At 35.2% G+C, this 17,294-nt stretch overlaps 1 protein-coding gene across 3 annotated transcripts; it reads left to right on the plus strand.

The window, feature by feature from the left end:
• The first annotated feature begins 1,131 nt into the window (after positions 1-1,131).
• On the plus strand, positions 1,132-7,765 carry LOC111434261 (putative MO25-like protein At5g47540). Of its 3 annotated transcripts, none has more exons than XM_023071664.1 (11): positions 1,132-1,656; positions 3,265-3,429; positions 3,714-3,832; positions 4,746-4,820; positions 5,417-5,510; positions 6,021-6,080; positions 6,421-6,489; positions 6,953-7,051; positions 7,183-7,227; positions 7,304-7,406; positions 7,502-7,765. In XM_023071664.1, exons 1-11 carry the CDS (start codon positions 1,537-1,539, stop codon positions 7,573-7,575), a joined length of 1,023 nt encoding a protein of 340 aa, XP_022927432.1. In that variant the 5' UTR covers positions 1,132-1,536; the 3' UTR covers positions 7,576-7,765. The 3 variants fall into 3 exon arrangements, with proteins under 3 accessions (XP_022927432.1, XP_022927433.1, XP_022927434.1); XM_023071665.1 differs by having other exon boundaries at positions 1,133-1,656; positions 3,268-3,429; XM_023071666.1 differs by lacking the exon at positions 1,132-1,656 and adding an exon at positions 2,256-2,275.
• The last annotated feature ends 9,529 nt before the right edge of the window (positions 7,766-17,294 follow it).

Consider the following 17,294-nt stretch of genomic DNA (forward strand, 5'->3'; position numbering starts at 1 on the left):
ACCTCTTGAGCCCATTTCTTGTTGGACGAGCATTCTCTAGTAGCTGTTAATGTCGGACACCTGTTTAGGAATAGCGACCATAGTAGCATTAAGATAAACATGATGATCGTTTTTCCACTGACCGTCGCAACATTATGATAATCATAATAATTGTTCCCTACCTTATAACCTACGCGTCTGTCCCCCAAAACCCTAATTCCTTCTCTCTCATTTTCCCCTCCTTAATATTAGATTTAGTAATTTATAGCCTATTCATTAGAAAAAAAGTATCAAAATGACCGTTTTGCTTTTTAAGGTTGACTTTGACTTTTTTTTTTTTTTTAATGTTATAAAATGGTCTATTATCAAATATTTTTCTAATATCCTAAAGAAATAAATTATGAAATTCATAACTTATAATTTATTTAAATTATAAAAAGTTAATAATAAGCCTTTCATTTTTTTAATTAAAAAATTATTTAGAACCAGAACAACATCAAACTTTTGTTCGAAATCGCTCATTAAATCTAAGTATATTTATAAACAGAGATCTTAAATCTTTAAATATTTTTTTAAAAAAATCACGAACTCATTTTACATCAATTTAAAAATACGGGACACATTTAAATTTTTTTATTAATAAATCTGTAAAATTTAAAAAATGTCAAATAAATCAGAAATTTATCTACAGAAATGTTCTTATTCGTGACATAGACCTGTATGATTCGACATAATTGCACGAGAAATTAACAATTTATTTGAAAATTTTAAAATAATTTTTTAATTGAAATTTATTTTTTTAAAAGTCGAACCAAATATGCCTATGAGAAAATTCATTAACTCAGTTGCCATCAAAATTACTAAATTACAAATTTAATCCATAAATTTTTAGTATCTTTTTAAGATTCAAAATTGAGAACAAATCTAAATCTGGTAATCTTTTTAGATTTGTTAATTCTCCCAATTTTAAAAACATAAATAAATTTTTTTAATTTTCAATTTTAAAAAATTGGTAAACAATATATATGATAAAAATATAAAAGTTGAATAATTTAATAGTTTAAGATATTTTAGATATAAATTAAAAAAAAAGTTGAGGGATTGACTTTGTAAATTTCGAAATTTGTAGGGACAAGATTCAAATTAAACCAAAATTCAGGCGTGTTAATTTTCTTAATGCTCATAAGAACATGAAAATTAGAAGAAAAGGATGAGAGGAAGGTTGAAGAAATTGTGCACGATCTGATCTGATGTTTTCCAGCATCGTCTGTGTAAAGCCCAAAAATCTGGTCCATTGAAGAGGCGACAAGGGAGCATCACAAAACCCTTTGATCTTGATTTCCCCCATCATCTACTGCAGATTTTCACACACAATTAGCCAAAATAGGAAGCTGTGTATCCAAGCCCTCTCCATCACGGGGAGCCTCGTCGGTGGTGCAGAGGCTCTCTCAAAATCAAAATCAAAATCAGCTACTGCGGCAATTGCAACCACAACCACAATCACAATCACTACCGTCGCAATCGGCGTCCGTTTTGGATTCCCAGAATCCGACCAAGATGAAGAGCCTCTTCAAGCCGAAGCCACGGACTCCCGTCGATGTTGTCCGCCAGACCCGCGATCTTCTTATGTATACTGACCGGAGCCCTGAGACTAAGGAGAGCAAGCGCGAGGAAAAGGTCCGATCCCCCCACTTTTTTTTTACTTCCCAGTTGGGGTTTCTACTTTAGATTTCCTTCTTCCTGTTTAAATGTTTCTATTATTCTGTTCTGCCTCTCAAGGAATTGGGATCGTATCGAATTTTTGTGAATTCTTTTGCCCTTTTTGCCTTTTTGTGAATTTCTGTGAATTGTTGATTTTTGATTTTCTGGTGTCCCTAATGTCTAAGTAGGCAGCTAGATGCACTCAATGATGGTTTCATTTTTCTTTGCTTTTAGTTTTTAGCAATTTTTATCGATGTACAAAATAATTGTGTCATTTTGTTATATAATGGTGTGTCTGGATTAAAGTTATCCAATTATTAGTAGCCTGATTTCTTCCCATCATTCAAGATTAGATAATGGTTGTAATTACATTTATCCTGGATGGATCTCATTTTTGGATCATGGGGTGAGGAAGTTCTGTAAGCACTGCCTCCTGGAAGATGGGGTTTTTTGAGGGGGGAGAGCGAGTTTTCTCTTGTTGCTTTCATTTATTTTTTCGATGGTGAAGCGGGTGGAACTGTTGGAGATTTGTATCGAAGCCATGCCTTGGGTTTCACAATCTCATCAGCTACAACTTGGTGCTTCTTCATGAATGGTTGTTGTTTCTTTAGTATAGGACTTCTTGTGCCCAAGATTGTCGTGACTGTCTTAGAAAACCATTTCCCATCCTTTGTAATCTGTATTTGATTTAGTAGAATGTATCTTTTCAAGACTCTTCTCATTATATCCTTTTTGTTTATTCGCTTGTTTTATTGGAAGTGTTATTTTTTTGCTTCACTCACCCCTATTCATACCTTGCCCTTCTCTTTTCTTTAGTTTTGAGTGAAATCTTAATGAAGAAGAGTTAGAGTTTTTGGCCCCTCTTTACCTCACTTAGGGGTGTCCTTTATCTTTAGTGTAGCAACTATAGAGTATGAAGTCGGGCTTTCTGTAGCACTTTTCCAGAGTCTCTTTCTCAGTCCTTGGATTCTTGACATCCAACAATGTAGTGTTGAATTGAAAGATTGGCCATAAGATACAGCGAGGGTTGTTCTCTAGAGCGATTTAAATTTGATCAAATTCAATGCAAATATGTGAATGATCTAAGAAATTAGAAAGAAAAAAAGAAATATAAAATAATTTTAGAAAAATTTCAAGAGTGTTTCGCCGGTTGAGAAGGGTCTAATATTTAGAGAGAATAAGTGATTTGATGTGCTTTAACAACATCTTTATGGAGACGCCTAATTTATTATTATTTTCTTATAAACTGATTTCTGGAGAATATCTTGTGATATTTCTTATTCTTTTATATTTGGAAAGTTATTTAATCATCTGGATGCCTCATACCATAGATAGGTGTTATAGAGTTTGTTGTCATTGAAACTTGATTTTATGTTGGTGCTAATTTTCAAATTAAACTTAAGAACATGTTGTTTGCTATCTAGTGTACCGGGTTACTCCTTTTGTATAATGCTGGGATAAGTCAACTTTGATAGTTTGATGTATTCTGGTCGTGGTTCCTCCATTATTCAACCACTAAGTATATTTTTGTTTTCCAAATTTTAATAAATTTCTAACTGTATCTGTGCACTATGCATTTTTCAGCAGATGTTGGAATTAAGTAAAAACGTTAGGGAGTTGAAATCAATACTTTATGGCAACAGTGAGTCTGAACCAGTTGCAGAAGCATGTGCACAGCTAACCCAGGAGTTTTTCAGAGAGAATACACTTCGGCTACTCATTAATTGTCTTCCTAAATTGAACTTGGAGGTAAGCGGCATGGGGCTAATTGGTTTTTTCAGCTTTCAAATCACCATTGAATTATTTTGCTTGTTTTATTTTTGTGGTTTCTTGTTGATACACTTCTGAGATTCCACAGTGATGTACTTGGAGGTGAGCAGAATGGGAGATTGAAAGAAAATTTCTTATTTAGATTCCATATTAAAGTTCCGTTCGAGCATTTTGTTTATATGTTCTTAAGTTTGTGGTTTCTTGTTGCTACCATTTTTAGTTTCAACTTTGATGTTACATGTGACGTGTGTAACATCTTGTAGACAAGAAAAGATGCTACTCAAGTAGTTGCCAATCTACAGAGGCAACAAGTTCAGTCCAGATTGATTGCATCTGATTATTTGGAAGCAAACATTGATCTGATGGATATCTTAATAGCAGGGTAACCAACTGATGAATTTTATTTTTCTTGTCATGATTCTTTATTATGGGTGTCGCTGAATGGTGTAATGTTTCTTGTCCCTCTCTCGTACTGCTTTTCTTGACTACATTTTTTTTATCATGGCTTACAAAATGAAATCGTATTTGCTTAACATCTGAAATTTAAATAGACAATGACTGCTGCTGTTCATGCTTATCCGTTCTTTGATTTTGTTTTATCCTAAAGCCATGGCTATTTGATGTAGAAAGGGCTCTCTCTCACACACTGTCACATGCAAATACTCAAAAGTGTATGCGTGCTATGGATGAGATCAGCCAGAATTATCTGAATATGGCAGCCATTATTTTATGGCGACTTGTTGGTGCATAGATTTGTGATAACTTGAAAGATATCTTGAATTCCACTATTTTGGTAATCCTAATGAAACTGGTGGATTGCTTTTTTTTTTTTTGGCTATACGGTTGTTTTTCAAAAACGAAACACCAGTACCTTGAATTTTTTTGCTTCTCTCCGGTTGTTCAATGTAGTTTCTTTTATTGTTGTTGATCATTGATGTGTGGTTCATATACAGTCTCTCCTTAACCCATCTTGAGTACCTTACCTAATCTGCATCACAATCCAAGGAATACATGATTTTCAAGAACTCTTGAATACTACTATCGATTGAGATTGGTAAATAGTACATTCTCTTTTATTTTGAACAAAGTCTTGAATGTATTTTCCCCTCTTTATTGAAGCATAGCATGAATAGAGGCCCTTATTGCATCATTCATTGTGAAACTTTTTGTGTACTTTCCTATATTAATTATTTTATGCTCCTCTTTTTTTACATTTATAGTTTTCATGAAATAATTTCTGTATTAGGTATTATCTCATAGTGGTCTCTCTCTCTTTTTCTTTTTACATTTTACAGTTATGAAAATACAGACATGGCTTTACACTATGGCGCCATGCTGCGGGAATGCATACGTCACCAAAGTGTTGCTAAGTAAGTTCTATTGTTACTATCGGTCAATATGAGTACTCTTGTGCCAGAACATTCTATTATCATTGACTTGTTTCCACTTGCAAGTGGGTACTATTTGTATGTTATCATTATACAACAATGAATGATCTTTCTTGCCATATCTGAGAAATTACATATGTAGATGGTTCGTGTATAATTAAAATGAAATGTGGGCTTGCTATATCATTTCAGCTTCACAAATGATACTTAGTAGTGCAGTAATCAGTCTTTACCCTTTCGAATAGACATGCTGTAGTTTCTATAGCCTTCTGAAATTTTGTGAATGGATCAATCATACTGAATGAAGCTATATTGATAATCAGAAGTACAAAATATCATGATTATTATATTCACTTTTATACCGATCAACCAACAGTTTGTTATCAATGAAAATCTACTAGAATTTAGAAGTTCTGCTGTCATTTTAGACTTCAGAAGTACTTTCCTTTTTAAGTTTCCTCATATTTTCGTCAACAAAATGTCAATATATGTGACAAATTTTTAGGTTCTTTGATTTTCATCTGAACTATTAATGTGGATTCTCCTTAAGTAATGAAAGGTTTTCTGATTATTTGTAGGTATGTTTTGGAATCGCATCACATGAAAAAGTTCTTCGATTATATTCAGCTTCCAAACTTCGACATTGCTGCAGATGCTGCTGCAACTTTTAAGGTCGAAAGACACTTCTTTTTGTTGCTTCCCCTTTCATCTCACTTTTGGTGCCCTTATGTTCCTCCTCTCTCTCTGTGAGATCCCACATTTGTTGGGGAGGAGAACGAAACATTCTTTATAAGGGTGTGGAAACCTCTCCCTAGCAGACACATTCTAAAAACCTTGAGAGGAAGCCCGAAAGGGAAAAACCAAAGAAGACAATATCTGCTCAAGCCCGTTACTCTCTCTCTCTCTCTCTCTCTTAGTAATATTGAGTCCTCGTACATGCTACCATGACAAAGATAAATAAATGAAGTAAAAAAAAAAAAAGAAGGGAAGAGAGAAAGAGGGCATAACTGGAATGGGCATTCAATTGATAAATGTTGGTTGGCGATAAAAGAATTGATTCTCTGTCAAGGAAACACATCATGTTCGAGCTTTGTTTTGTACTATTTCGTTGTAATGCATAGTTAGGCGTGTTGCATCTCTACGAGAAATGTTATGGTGATGCTATATTATACTTTGTTGCAGGAATTGTTGACAAGGCATAAATCTACGGTAGCTGAATTTCTTTCCAAGAATTATGACTGGGTAATGTGTCTTTTCTTCCTTGAAGCGTATCATGACTTTACTCTTCGGGTCCAGTCGTTCTTTTTCCATTTATGGTATCTTCATTTCATTGTGAAGTTTATTTGAAAATGCTACTTTATTTCGTAGTTACATCTTTTGGACGGTTGAGATCTAAAATCTGTATCACCTTTTTCCTTTACTGCATTACTTTATTTCGTATTGATGCTAAATTTTTCTCTGGAATTTTAGCTTTTCTGGATGTTTGTGTTTTATTCTTTATAAATTGCAGTTCTCACATCTTATACATAGGGTGCCACTTGTGTTTAATATTTTGCCTCTGGCCTTCTTTTCACTGGTTCAGTTTTTTGCGGAGTACAATTTGAAGTTACTTGAGTCAACTAATTACATTACGAGACGGCAAGCAGTGAAGGTACGGTTACTTAGAACTCTAAAATCTTTCTAAACGTAACACTGATATCGAAATGGGGATATCGGATATCTATGGAAGAAATGTATGTGCATTTGCAAGAAAGCAATTAACAGAGTTCAATGCCACTCGACATAATACTTTTGACAATTTAAAATTATCGCCTTTATTCTTGCTTTCTTTCTTGCATATCCGCTCTGCAGTGCTTGATTTCCTCTCCCCAATCTCAACATAGTTTTCCTATTGGTGTCGTGTATCGTTTTACATTTATCTCAGTCTAGACTCTAGAAAACAATAATGTTGTTTGTTATCATGTACGGATTAGTTGGACCGCAATTTTTGTTTATCATAATTTTCCACAGATATCTACTTATATGTGAAGATTGTGTCGTATTATCACTTTTATATTTGTCGAACTGTGTGCAACCCTGATAACCACAGCTATTTTTCAATTTTATTTGTTCAGCTGTTGGGGGATATACTGCTGGATAGGTCAAATTCAGCTGTGATGACACGTTATGTGAGTTCAAGGGACAATTTGAGAATTGTCATGAATCTTCTCAGGGTAAGATCTTGATCTTGTGGTTCATATTTCTTCTTAAACTGTTCTAAACTGCCCCTGTGAAATCTCAGTTTATGTTCTAAGATGTTTATGCACCGAACACTGTAAAATAGTAAATTCCTCAACTTGTGCAGGAGTCGAGCAAGAGCATACAGCTAGAAGCATTTCATGTTTTTAAGGTAATGCTCTCAACTTGGTCTCTAAGACTGACTAACCTTATGGCGATCGTCGGATTTCATGTTTTTAAATCAACAGCTGTTTGTTGCAAATCAAAACAAACCCGCCGACATCGTTGGCATTCTCGTTACGAACCGGAGCAAGCTTCTAAGGCTGTTCGCTGATTTCAAAACTGATAAAGGTACAACAACAACAACAACAACATAATCTTTGCACCATTGATTCTTGGCTTTGTTTGTTCTTGTGTTCTTCAACTCTACTCTGCTTTTATTACAGAGGATGGACAGTTTGAGGCCGACAAAGCTCATGTTGTTAGAGAAATTGCTGCCCTTGAACCCAAAGGTCCTTGAGAAACAAACAAAGAGGGGAGGGGGATTCTTATATGAATGTCTTGTATTTTTCTTTTTTTTTTGTTCTATTTTCCATCCAGTTTGGATATCAATTATAGTCGATGATCAGCTCTGAAATTGATGACACTTTCATTACATGTTTTACAACACTAATAATGGGCTTTATATATATTTTCGCCTTTTCTATGTATTCTAATGGGCTTCAACATGTATGTATATTAAAGACACTGATTGTGCACGTTATATAAATAAAAATTTTATTGTGTTAGATAGATGAGCACTATGTTGATGCATCATAGATTTGATGTTTGGAAATAAAGAATGTAGCATTGGGTATCATAATGTTTCAATTAGTATAACCTTTCTATTTTTCGTTTTCTTTCTTATCTTATCAAATTTTTGTTTATTTGAATACAGCCCAATAAGAGTGGACATGGGTCGGGTTGGGTTGGGTTGAGAGAATTTTTTAGGCCAACCTAAATGTTAGGATTGGATTGATAACTAGAAAATTTTTACAACCCAACTCAAAATTTACTAAAAAATACTTCTAAATTTTAAAAATGCCTCTTATGTTAATATCTATTACTTTTTAAAAAAAACTTTTGCTATATGGATCAAAACTGCTTACTTATACCACATCTCCATACACTCGAATTTAGGCCTGCCATCTGAAAAAAATAAAATTAAAATAAAAAAAAGCTTCTTCAACCACTCCCCCCATAATTTCCCTCCACTTCTAACTCTCCCAACCACCAACCAACTTTTCTTCCCCTTTCCCCTCTCATACTCCAAAAAAAACTACCATAAAAAAGAAAAAGAAAAAGAAAAAAAGTTGTCAAGGATATGCAATTTTCACACAACTCTTTCAACTTGATTTGAAAATGGGTGGTTCAATCATTCCCTCCCTTCCTCTTCAAGGTTTTGTTAGCTTTTTCCTTCCCTTATGTACTCTTTTTAAGAATTAGACGAAAGTTTTTAATATGGTGGAATAGGATAGAACGTCGGCTAAAGCCAATCAAGTAAGTAGTCTTACTATCGACATGGTTAGAATTGATATTGTGTGTTGATACGTGCCCCGTGGTTCTGCACGTGTCATATATTTAATATGTGTGAATTGCTTATGAAACGATATGACTATGTTATGATATGTGAATGGTCTGATAACACTTGTGGTATGATGCGTTCAATGATACATTTGAGATAGAATATGAGAAGGATGCGATAAATGTACTGTGACAATATGATTAAGATATGTTCATGAAACAATATGGTTATGATATGATTATGATAGGTTTGATAAAACGATATGTTTAGGATACGTCATAAGATGATATCGCTAGGATATATTTGGGAGACGATATGACTAAGATATGTTGATGAAACCATATGACTTTGATATGTATAAGAACGATAAAACTACAAGTTTAGCAAACTTTATGACTAGGGTATGCATATGGAACGAAATGACTATGAAGTGTTTACGAAATGATATGACTATGATATGATATGAGAATCATATGATATATGTTATGGTACGATGTGTTTGATGAATTAATATGTTTGTGATATGATATGTTGAAGGCACGCGTGAGATATGTTATGTGACTAATATGATATACGCATGATGCGGACTGTTATGTCTGAAAGCATGAAAATGTTATGATGTGATATATGTGTAACATGATTGATATGATATGATTGAGATGCAAAATGACAAGCTAGCATGAAATACAATTCCGGTGTACACATGAAAGATATGAGAAATGATATGATATGAAGGAAAACGCCTGTGAGGTTGTATTAAATGATAATAAAAATAAAAAAATATTGAGACTTCATGCATTATTGTGTGCTCATGTATTGGGGGATACCCATTCTCATTCACGATAGTACGGACGCGTACGCTACAAGACAGGGGAATAATCATTATATGTATCATAATGCTGTTGTAAGGGTCGCTATTCCTAACGAGCGTCTGACATCAACAACTACCATAGAATGCTCATCGCCTGACTAGAAAGGGGCTTGAAAGTGTGCGAACCGACTTGTTGGTCCATATACTCGCACGTGTGGATCGTGTGTAGGAAAATTAAATACACATCCAATTGTCTGTTAAGATAGCTGCCGTAGGAAAATAGACTGTGTGGACTGTGTAGGGAAATTAAGTACACATCTAATTGTCTGATAGGATAGCTACATAGGAAAATAAACGTATGATAGATCTCATTCATGATTGTATGTGTTTGCATTTAATCCCAATAATGGGGTCATTTACTGAGTATTTCTTAGAATACTCAAGCCACGTACTACTTTTATGTCAGACATCCCTATACAACCCAAGCCCCTCATTTTCTTCATCACATCTCATTGCTCTCTCTACTTCTCCATCTCCTTCTCCCTACCATCCTTCACCAATTTGGAGACTAAGAAGAAAGAAGAAAGAAGAAGGAACTGAACATGATCACCTTTGGCTGTTGAGTCCATACACTAGCGATGCCCACGACCTAGACTGCTCCAGCCACACTGCAATTGTCAAACCAGCCCAACGATCTATGCAATCTAACCTAGATGCACCTCAAACCTAATAGCTACCCATTGCTAGTAACCAGACCCGACCCATAATCCCATGTTGTGGGCCAAATATAGGTTGAATTGAACTTTAATGAGTAGATTATGACTTGTTCTAAGAATAATTAGCAGCTTTGACTTAGGCCAATCAAGTAAGTAGTTTTACTCTTGGACGTCCATGGACTTGGTTTGATGATTTCTATGTTGTATGAATGACATGTACATTGTGGCCTTTGTTCGTGTCATATTTTTATGATGTTATGTTTGTATGATTATGCTATGTTATGAAATTTTGTTATGATATAAATGTTATATGATGTATGTACTTCCAAATGTTACACTATGTGTATTATGTTAACATGTTCACATCACGCCTTTGAAACATTGATAAATCATGTGTGTTAACCATTAAAAATATGTCTAGTATATGTATGCATGTCTCATAGGGATGCCATGTCACAAAAAAAAAAAGTGAGATATGAGTGGCATTTTAAGTATGTACCATGATTTGAAATTATGAAATCTCATGCATTTTATATGTCATGTGCATCAGGATACTTTATTCATTATGATTAGTACAGATGCATACACCATGATATTGTACGTGTTCCTTTCTCTCTGTGACTTCCAGTATCGTGAATGTGCGCTAACCCGTAGTTAGGCCCAGAGGTACATGTTAGGATCGCTCAACAACGCACACACTCGATGTAGATGAACACAAAGAACAAGATAGAGAAAATGCAGGAAGAATATTGGCTAAAGGTTTTGTATTGATGATTACAAATATGTACCGTAAGAGAATACAGAAAGTACATTTTCAAAGTTTTGCCTTAGTAGATATATATATAGTTCAGCTTACTATATATAGCTTTACTTGATATAGCTTTTTACCCTACATAGTTATTTACTATTTATGACAATTTACTTTAGATGTCATTTACCATATATAACTTTACCATGTATAACCGACTAAGCTATAAATAAGCATCAGGCTCTATAGCCTATCAATTCTCACTTGGAGCTCTATAGCCTATCAATTCTCACTTGGAGACTGATCCAGTCAGTCAAGAATTTCATTCTCAAACGATCATGAGCATCTTCACTACACTATACACATTGAGGCTTTGCACATCCTCAATATTCCAACATCAACACATTTTGTCAACATGTTTGCTAGATTCTTTGCACCCTCTAACTTCTCCAAACACATCACTATCTTTCACTAACCTACAAGTGAAATGGTATCGTCTTTTGTGTTTTGTCTTTAAGTGATAGACTGGGTCCTCACCAACTGTATGACACTCTGACTATCTCTCTAAAGAATCTTTTCGTGCTGCTTCTTGCCCAATTCTTCTAGATAGTCAGTCATCCACATCGTCTCCTTTCCAGCTTCAGCTATTGCCACGTACTCAGCCTCAGTACAATGGATTTTTGAAGTCTAGACATCCCATCAATCATGGCTTGCTCCCACTTGGTTGTATCCTCCAACTATAGGGCCTCATCAAAGGACTATGGGTCCTTTTCATCAGCAACATATAGTGTAATGAAGGTACATACATATCTAGTACTCTGATAGTACTGGATGATCTTCTCAACACCGGTTCAGGTGTCACTTGCTCTACCGCTGGTTTCTCTACAACAGTCTTAGGAGTTTCTTGAGTATCTGCTACAACATCACTAGGTGATTTTTTCTGCAACTCAACCTCAACTCCCACTTGCTTCGTTGTCTTGGAACCTTGCTCCATATCTGGTTCCTCAATAATTGTCTCGGGAGTTTCATAAGTATCTGCTATACCATCACTAAGTGAGTTTCCCTGCAACTCAAACTCAACTCCCACCTACTTTGTGGTCTTGGAACCTTGCTCCACATCTGGTTCCTCAGCAATAGTCTCTGGAGTTTCATGAGTGTCTGTTACAACATCACTAGGTGAGTTTCCCTGCAACTCAAGCTCAACTCCCATTTGTTTCGTTGTTTTGGAACCTTGCTCTACGTCTATATGGACCATTTCCAACCGCACTTTCTTCAATTCTCTGGCAGTCCTTGTGAAGCTAACTCGTTTTTGCTTGCTCATAATGCAGTTCTCACAACGACCCACATCAACAGATTTCAGACCTTCTAAAACTTCTTTCGCAGCCATCATCTTCATTCCTTTCACACTCATATGTCCAAGTCTATTGTGCCATAGACTTGAATTTTGAAGCACTCTCAGCAACAACAGCCATGTTCATACACCCTGCAATGGTGTATAAAGTTCTAGATTTTATGTCATGTGCTACCACCATAGCACCCTTCATAATCTTCCACGAACTCTTCCCTAACTCTGTTGTATAACCTGTGCTATCCAACGGACCAATAGAGATCAGGTTCTTCTTGAGATCAGGAATATATTTGACATCCTTTAGTGTCCACTGATTTCCTGCTAGAGTTTTTATGCAGACAATCCACTTTTCCTTTAATCTCCAAATCTTTGTTATCGGCAAGATACACCTTCTTGAAATTTCCATACTTGAAATTCCAGAACAACTCTTTATTTGGAGACGAATGAAAATATGCACCTGAATCCAAAATCCAGGATTCAATCGAATTATCTATGCTGAGGATTAGAGCATCTCCAATGTCTTTTGGAGAATTTATAGAATCATCATCATCTCCAGATTTGTGATTCTGCTCCCTCTTTGGTCTTGTACAATCTGTCGAAAGTGATCTTTTTCTCCACAATTCCAACACGTTAGGTTTGGTCTATTTGATTTTTCTCGGTTCTTTGATTTTGATTGTCCTTTGTTTGGGCTCTTCGGTTTACTTCTTCCCCGTTAGTCAACACGGAGAGCACTACCAGATGAATTTCCAATTTCTCGTTTGCGAATACTTTTGCTGAGAATTACATCTTGAATTTCATCAAACTTCAGTTTATCATATTCTTGAGAACTGCTGATTGCGACAGTATCCCACGACTGGGGTAAAGATGACATTAAAATCAATGCTTTAATTTCATCATCGAAATTAATTTTCACTGAACTCAGTTGACTTACGATCATATTGAATTCATTTATATGATCAAGAACATATCCACCTTCAGACATCTGTAGATTAAACAATCTTTGCAACAAATAAACCTTGGTCATAGCCGACGATTTTTCGTACATATTCGACAGCGTTTTCAACAGATCTGACGTTGTCTTCTCCTTGATGATGTTGAACGCCACGTTTCTGGATAGCGTCAACAAAATCAACCCTAAGGCTTGTCGATCCTTGAGCTTCCTCTGTTCCGTAGTCATGGTATCTGGCTTCACCCCCAACAGGGGTTCGTGAAAATCTTTCTGGTACAGATAATCTTCAATCTACATCTTCTAGAAACTGAAATCGGATCCATCGAACTTCTTAATTTCAATCTTTAAGCTTTCCAACTTCTTTATTGAAAGAACACTTTTATTTAAACACTAACATGAGAGTTTTAATTAATAATTTAAAATAAGCACAAAATGTGATTAATTTTTATTTTATATTTAAAACGGGCTAATTCACATTAAAATCAATCTAACCAATATAATATATGGGTTATGAACGAACAACTTCTGAAAAAGAAAGGATTGTAGTTTTATTTTCGATTCTTGACATATCGTAAGACAACACTTATTACGATAAAATTACGATATCTAATATGATGGTTCACACTTGCAAAGAACTCATTAAACTTGTTAATAATGTCGTTAACCAAATTAGTGATAACTCAATGTTTTGGAGATAAGAGTTAATCGTGTATATATTGTATTCTAGCATTGTTCAGATTGGGTCGATGTAAATAAGCCATAGCATATAACAAAATACTTCAGTTATTTATATATAAAAAAAGTATTCTACAATCCATATTGTTCCTATCTTGGGTGTTAATATTTAGAAGGGAGTTCTTTCGATCCATGTGACTTTAGTTGTTAATTTAATAAATGTATAATAAATTTGATAATAACACGAAAGATAGTATTTTGAACATAATTTAATAGATAAATTAGACATGGCTAGATAATTATATAATTTTTTTTTATTTTTTTAAGTGCTTTTAAAATTATATAATATAGTTTTTTTTAAAAAAAAAAAAAAATAACATGAACAAAGAATTATAATATTTCTTTTGAAGTGTTAACATTGAAACTTTTTTTCCTTTGAAGACAGGGTCGTTAAATCGATCTGAAAATATTTTTTCTTGTTTTAGTATCATAGCATATCCATTAAAGATTGTCCTAAGCTTAAAATATGGAAGAAAAAACATTTACTCGTGTCTATAAAACCCCATAACCTCAACCCTGTCGAGAAGACCCTCATGGAGGCACTTAAATCATTATGTGAAAAACCATTGTTTCTTTCAATCTTTTTCAACGAATCTGTAAGGAACGCTAAAGTTTAATGAATCTTACCCATATGTTAGGTTGAAATATGAAACAAATGCACTTTCGCTTCCGGGCCATTTTGGAGGCAAATTTCGTAGGTGTTAACATTGAAACTTTTTTTCCCTTTGAGACAAGGTCGTTAACTCGATCTGAAAAGTTGTTTTCTCGTTTTAGTATCATACCATATCCACTAAAGATTTTCCTAAGGTTAAAATATGAAAGAAAAAAATATTTACTCGTGTCTATAAGACCTCACGATCTAAAACCCTATCGAGAATACCCTCATGGAGGCACTTAAATAATTATGTGAAAAACTATTGTTTCTTTCGATCTTTTTCAATGAAACTGTAAGGAACGCCAAAGATTAATGAATCTTATACATATGTTGGGTTAAAATATGAAACTTATGCACTTTCACTTCCGGGCCATTTTGGAGTCAAATTCCATAGGTGTTAACATTGAAACTTTTTTTTCCCTTTGAGACAGGGTCGTTAACTCGATCTAAAAAGTTGTTTTCTCATTTTAGTATCATACCATATCAACTAAAGATTTTCCTAAGCTTAAAAAATAAAGGAAAAAAAACATTTACTCGTGCTATAAGACCTCACAACCTCAACCCTGTCGAGATGACCCTCATGGAGGCACTTAAATCATTATGTAAATAACCATGGTTTCTTTTGATTTTTTTTAACGAATAGTGTTAAAATATGAATCTTACGCTTGTAGAATATAAATTTGCTCTGATACTAATTTGTTGAAATTAAAAGTCGCTCTGATACCAACTTGTAGAAAATAGACGCTCGCTCTGAAACTAACTTGTTTAGATAACTCTCACGAAACTTTAAAGAGGGTGTCGAGAGGGGAGAGACAAGTAGACAAAGAAATTCTCAAAAGTCTTTTTGTATTACACTTCTGTTTTGCTTCTTTTTGCTCTGTAACTCTTTCTTGTGCTCTCTACTTGTTCTCTGCTATTACAACTATAAGTAAGCATTTTATAGGTTTTCCTAGGGCTAAAATTGGTCATAATGCCCCATAATTTTTCTCACCCATAAGCCACTTCTTTCTTAAATTAAGTAATGGCTTATGAGAGAATTTAAAACTAAAGGTTCATCATTACTTTTTTTTTTCTCTCTCTCTCCCTCAATTAAGTTTATTTCCAACCAAACACCCCCATAAACTTAAATGCTCCTACTATCTGTCATGCCAATCATCTTTTTGTATTTGTCGAAAAGTACTTTCGGTAGCAGTTTTGTAAGGATGTCCGCAACTTGATCCTGACTTGCCACATGCAGCAATTCCACATTTCCTTCCTTCACATGATCTCGGATAAAGTGAAATCGAATGTCAATGTGTTTGCTTCTTTCATGGTTCACTGGGTTCTTGGCCAACTCAATTGCTGATTTGGTGTCAACTTGTATTATGGTTGCACCTCGTTGCTTTAGCTCCATCTCACTCAACAAATTTCTAAGTAATATTGCGTGGCACACACATCAAGATGCTGCTACATACTCAGCTTCATATGTCAAGAGTGTTACGATCAGTTGTTTCTTTGAAAGCCAAGTAAATGTTGTGTTGCCCATGAACAATACGTAACTCGATATACTTTTTTGATCGTCTATGTCTCCGCACCAATCACTGTCAGAGTAACCAACTAACTTGTAATCTTCTGTTCTTGAGTAGAATAACCCAAGTGACAATGTTCCTTGAACGTATCATAGGATTCGCTTCAACGCCTTTCAATGTGAATAAATTGGCTCCTCCATGAACCGGCTTACTATGCCAACACTTAATAAAAGATCTGGTCTTGTACATGTAAGATAGCGAAGGCTTCCCACCAGGCTCTGGTACCTATTTGTATCTACTTGTTGTCCTCCATCGTACTTTGAGAGCTTTGCACCTAGTTCCATTGGTGTTGATATCTGCTGGTTGGCAGTCAGATTTTGTATCACGGCTTGCAATGCATCTACTAGGGCAGTTGTAGGATTTGGAGCGGCCTGAGGTGCCGCTGGTGGCGGAAGAGGCTGATCTACAGAACCCTCACGTCCCAAACTACGTTCCCTTCCACCCCTTCCTCTACCCCTAAGCGGGGGTCGTCCCCTACGACCTCCTCCTCGAGTTCTAGGTGGCATCTAAATAGTGAACGTAACTACTAAGTCACATACTCATCTAATAGATTCTATAACCATTCGTAATTATGCAAATCATTCATACATTCAACTATAGCATCATCATAACTAGCCGACAGTACATGACATATCATAAATCATGCCAACATATAACACATGGATATCATATCATTCACCACAAAATACACATTCACTACTACATACATCATTTACCTAAGAAGCTTTACTTCTTAAAAAAATGCATACCTGACGGTGACAGCGCGTTTGCTGGAAAACCATAGAAGTACGTTACCCCTACATCGTAAGCTAGTCTACAAGACCTATAACCTAAAGCTCTGATACCAACTGTGGCACAGATGTGGTTGAGATCCATTGAGACTGTATTTGGGTTGACCAACCGCCCTAAGGCCCATAGGGTGGAGTGTGCTATGTTTATGCTGTGTGAGGATGCAGAATTGTGGTGGCAGGCCACCCGTGACATTATTAGTCCTGAGGGAGGTTTACTGAAGAATATTATCCAGAGGACGTTCAGCTGCGAAAACAACAAGAGTTCACTCAATTGAGTCAGAGGGGGCGTAGTGTTACTACTTATGCTAGAGAATTTTCTAAACTAAAGCGATTTGCCCCAGAGTTGGTGAACAC

The sequence above is a fragment of the Cucurbita moschata genome, unplaced genomic scaffold (genome assembly GCF_002738365.1).
Source record: "Cucurbita moschata cultivar Rifu unplaced genomic scaffold, Cmos_1.0 Cmo_Scf00044, whole genome shotgun sequence".
Taxonomy (NCBI): domain Eukaryota; kingdom Viridiplantae; phylum Streptophyta; class Magnoliopsida; order Cucurbitales; family Cucurbitaceae; genus Cucurbita; species Cucurbita moschata.

Excerpts from the sequence above, each read along its gene's own strand:
- LOC111434261 (XM_023071664.1), top strand. The coding sequence starts at position 1,537 with ATGAAGAGCCTCTTCAAGCCGAAGCCACGGACTCCCGTCGATGTTGTC. Across the intron at positions 3,430-3,713 it reads TTCCTAAATTGAACTTGGAG|ACAAGAAAAGATGCTACTCA; the intron begins GTAAGCGGCATG and ends AACATCTTGTAG. Across the intron at positions 7,228-7,303 it reads AAGCATTTCATGTTTTTAAG|CTGTTTGTTGCAAATCAAAA; the intron begins GTAATGCTCTCA and ends TTAAATCAACAG.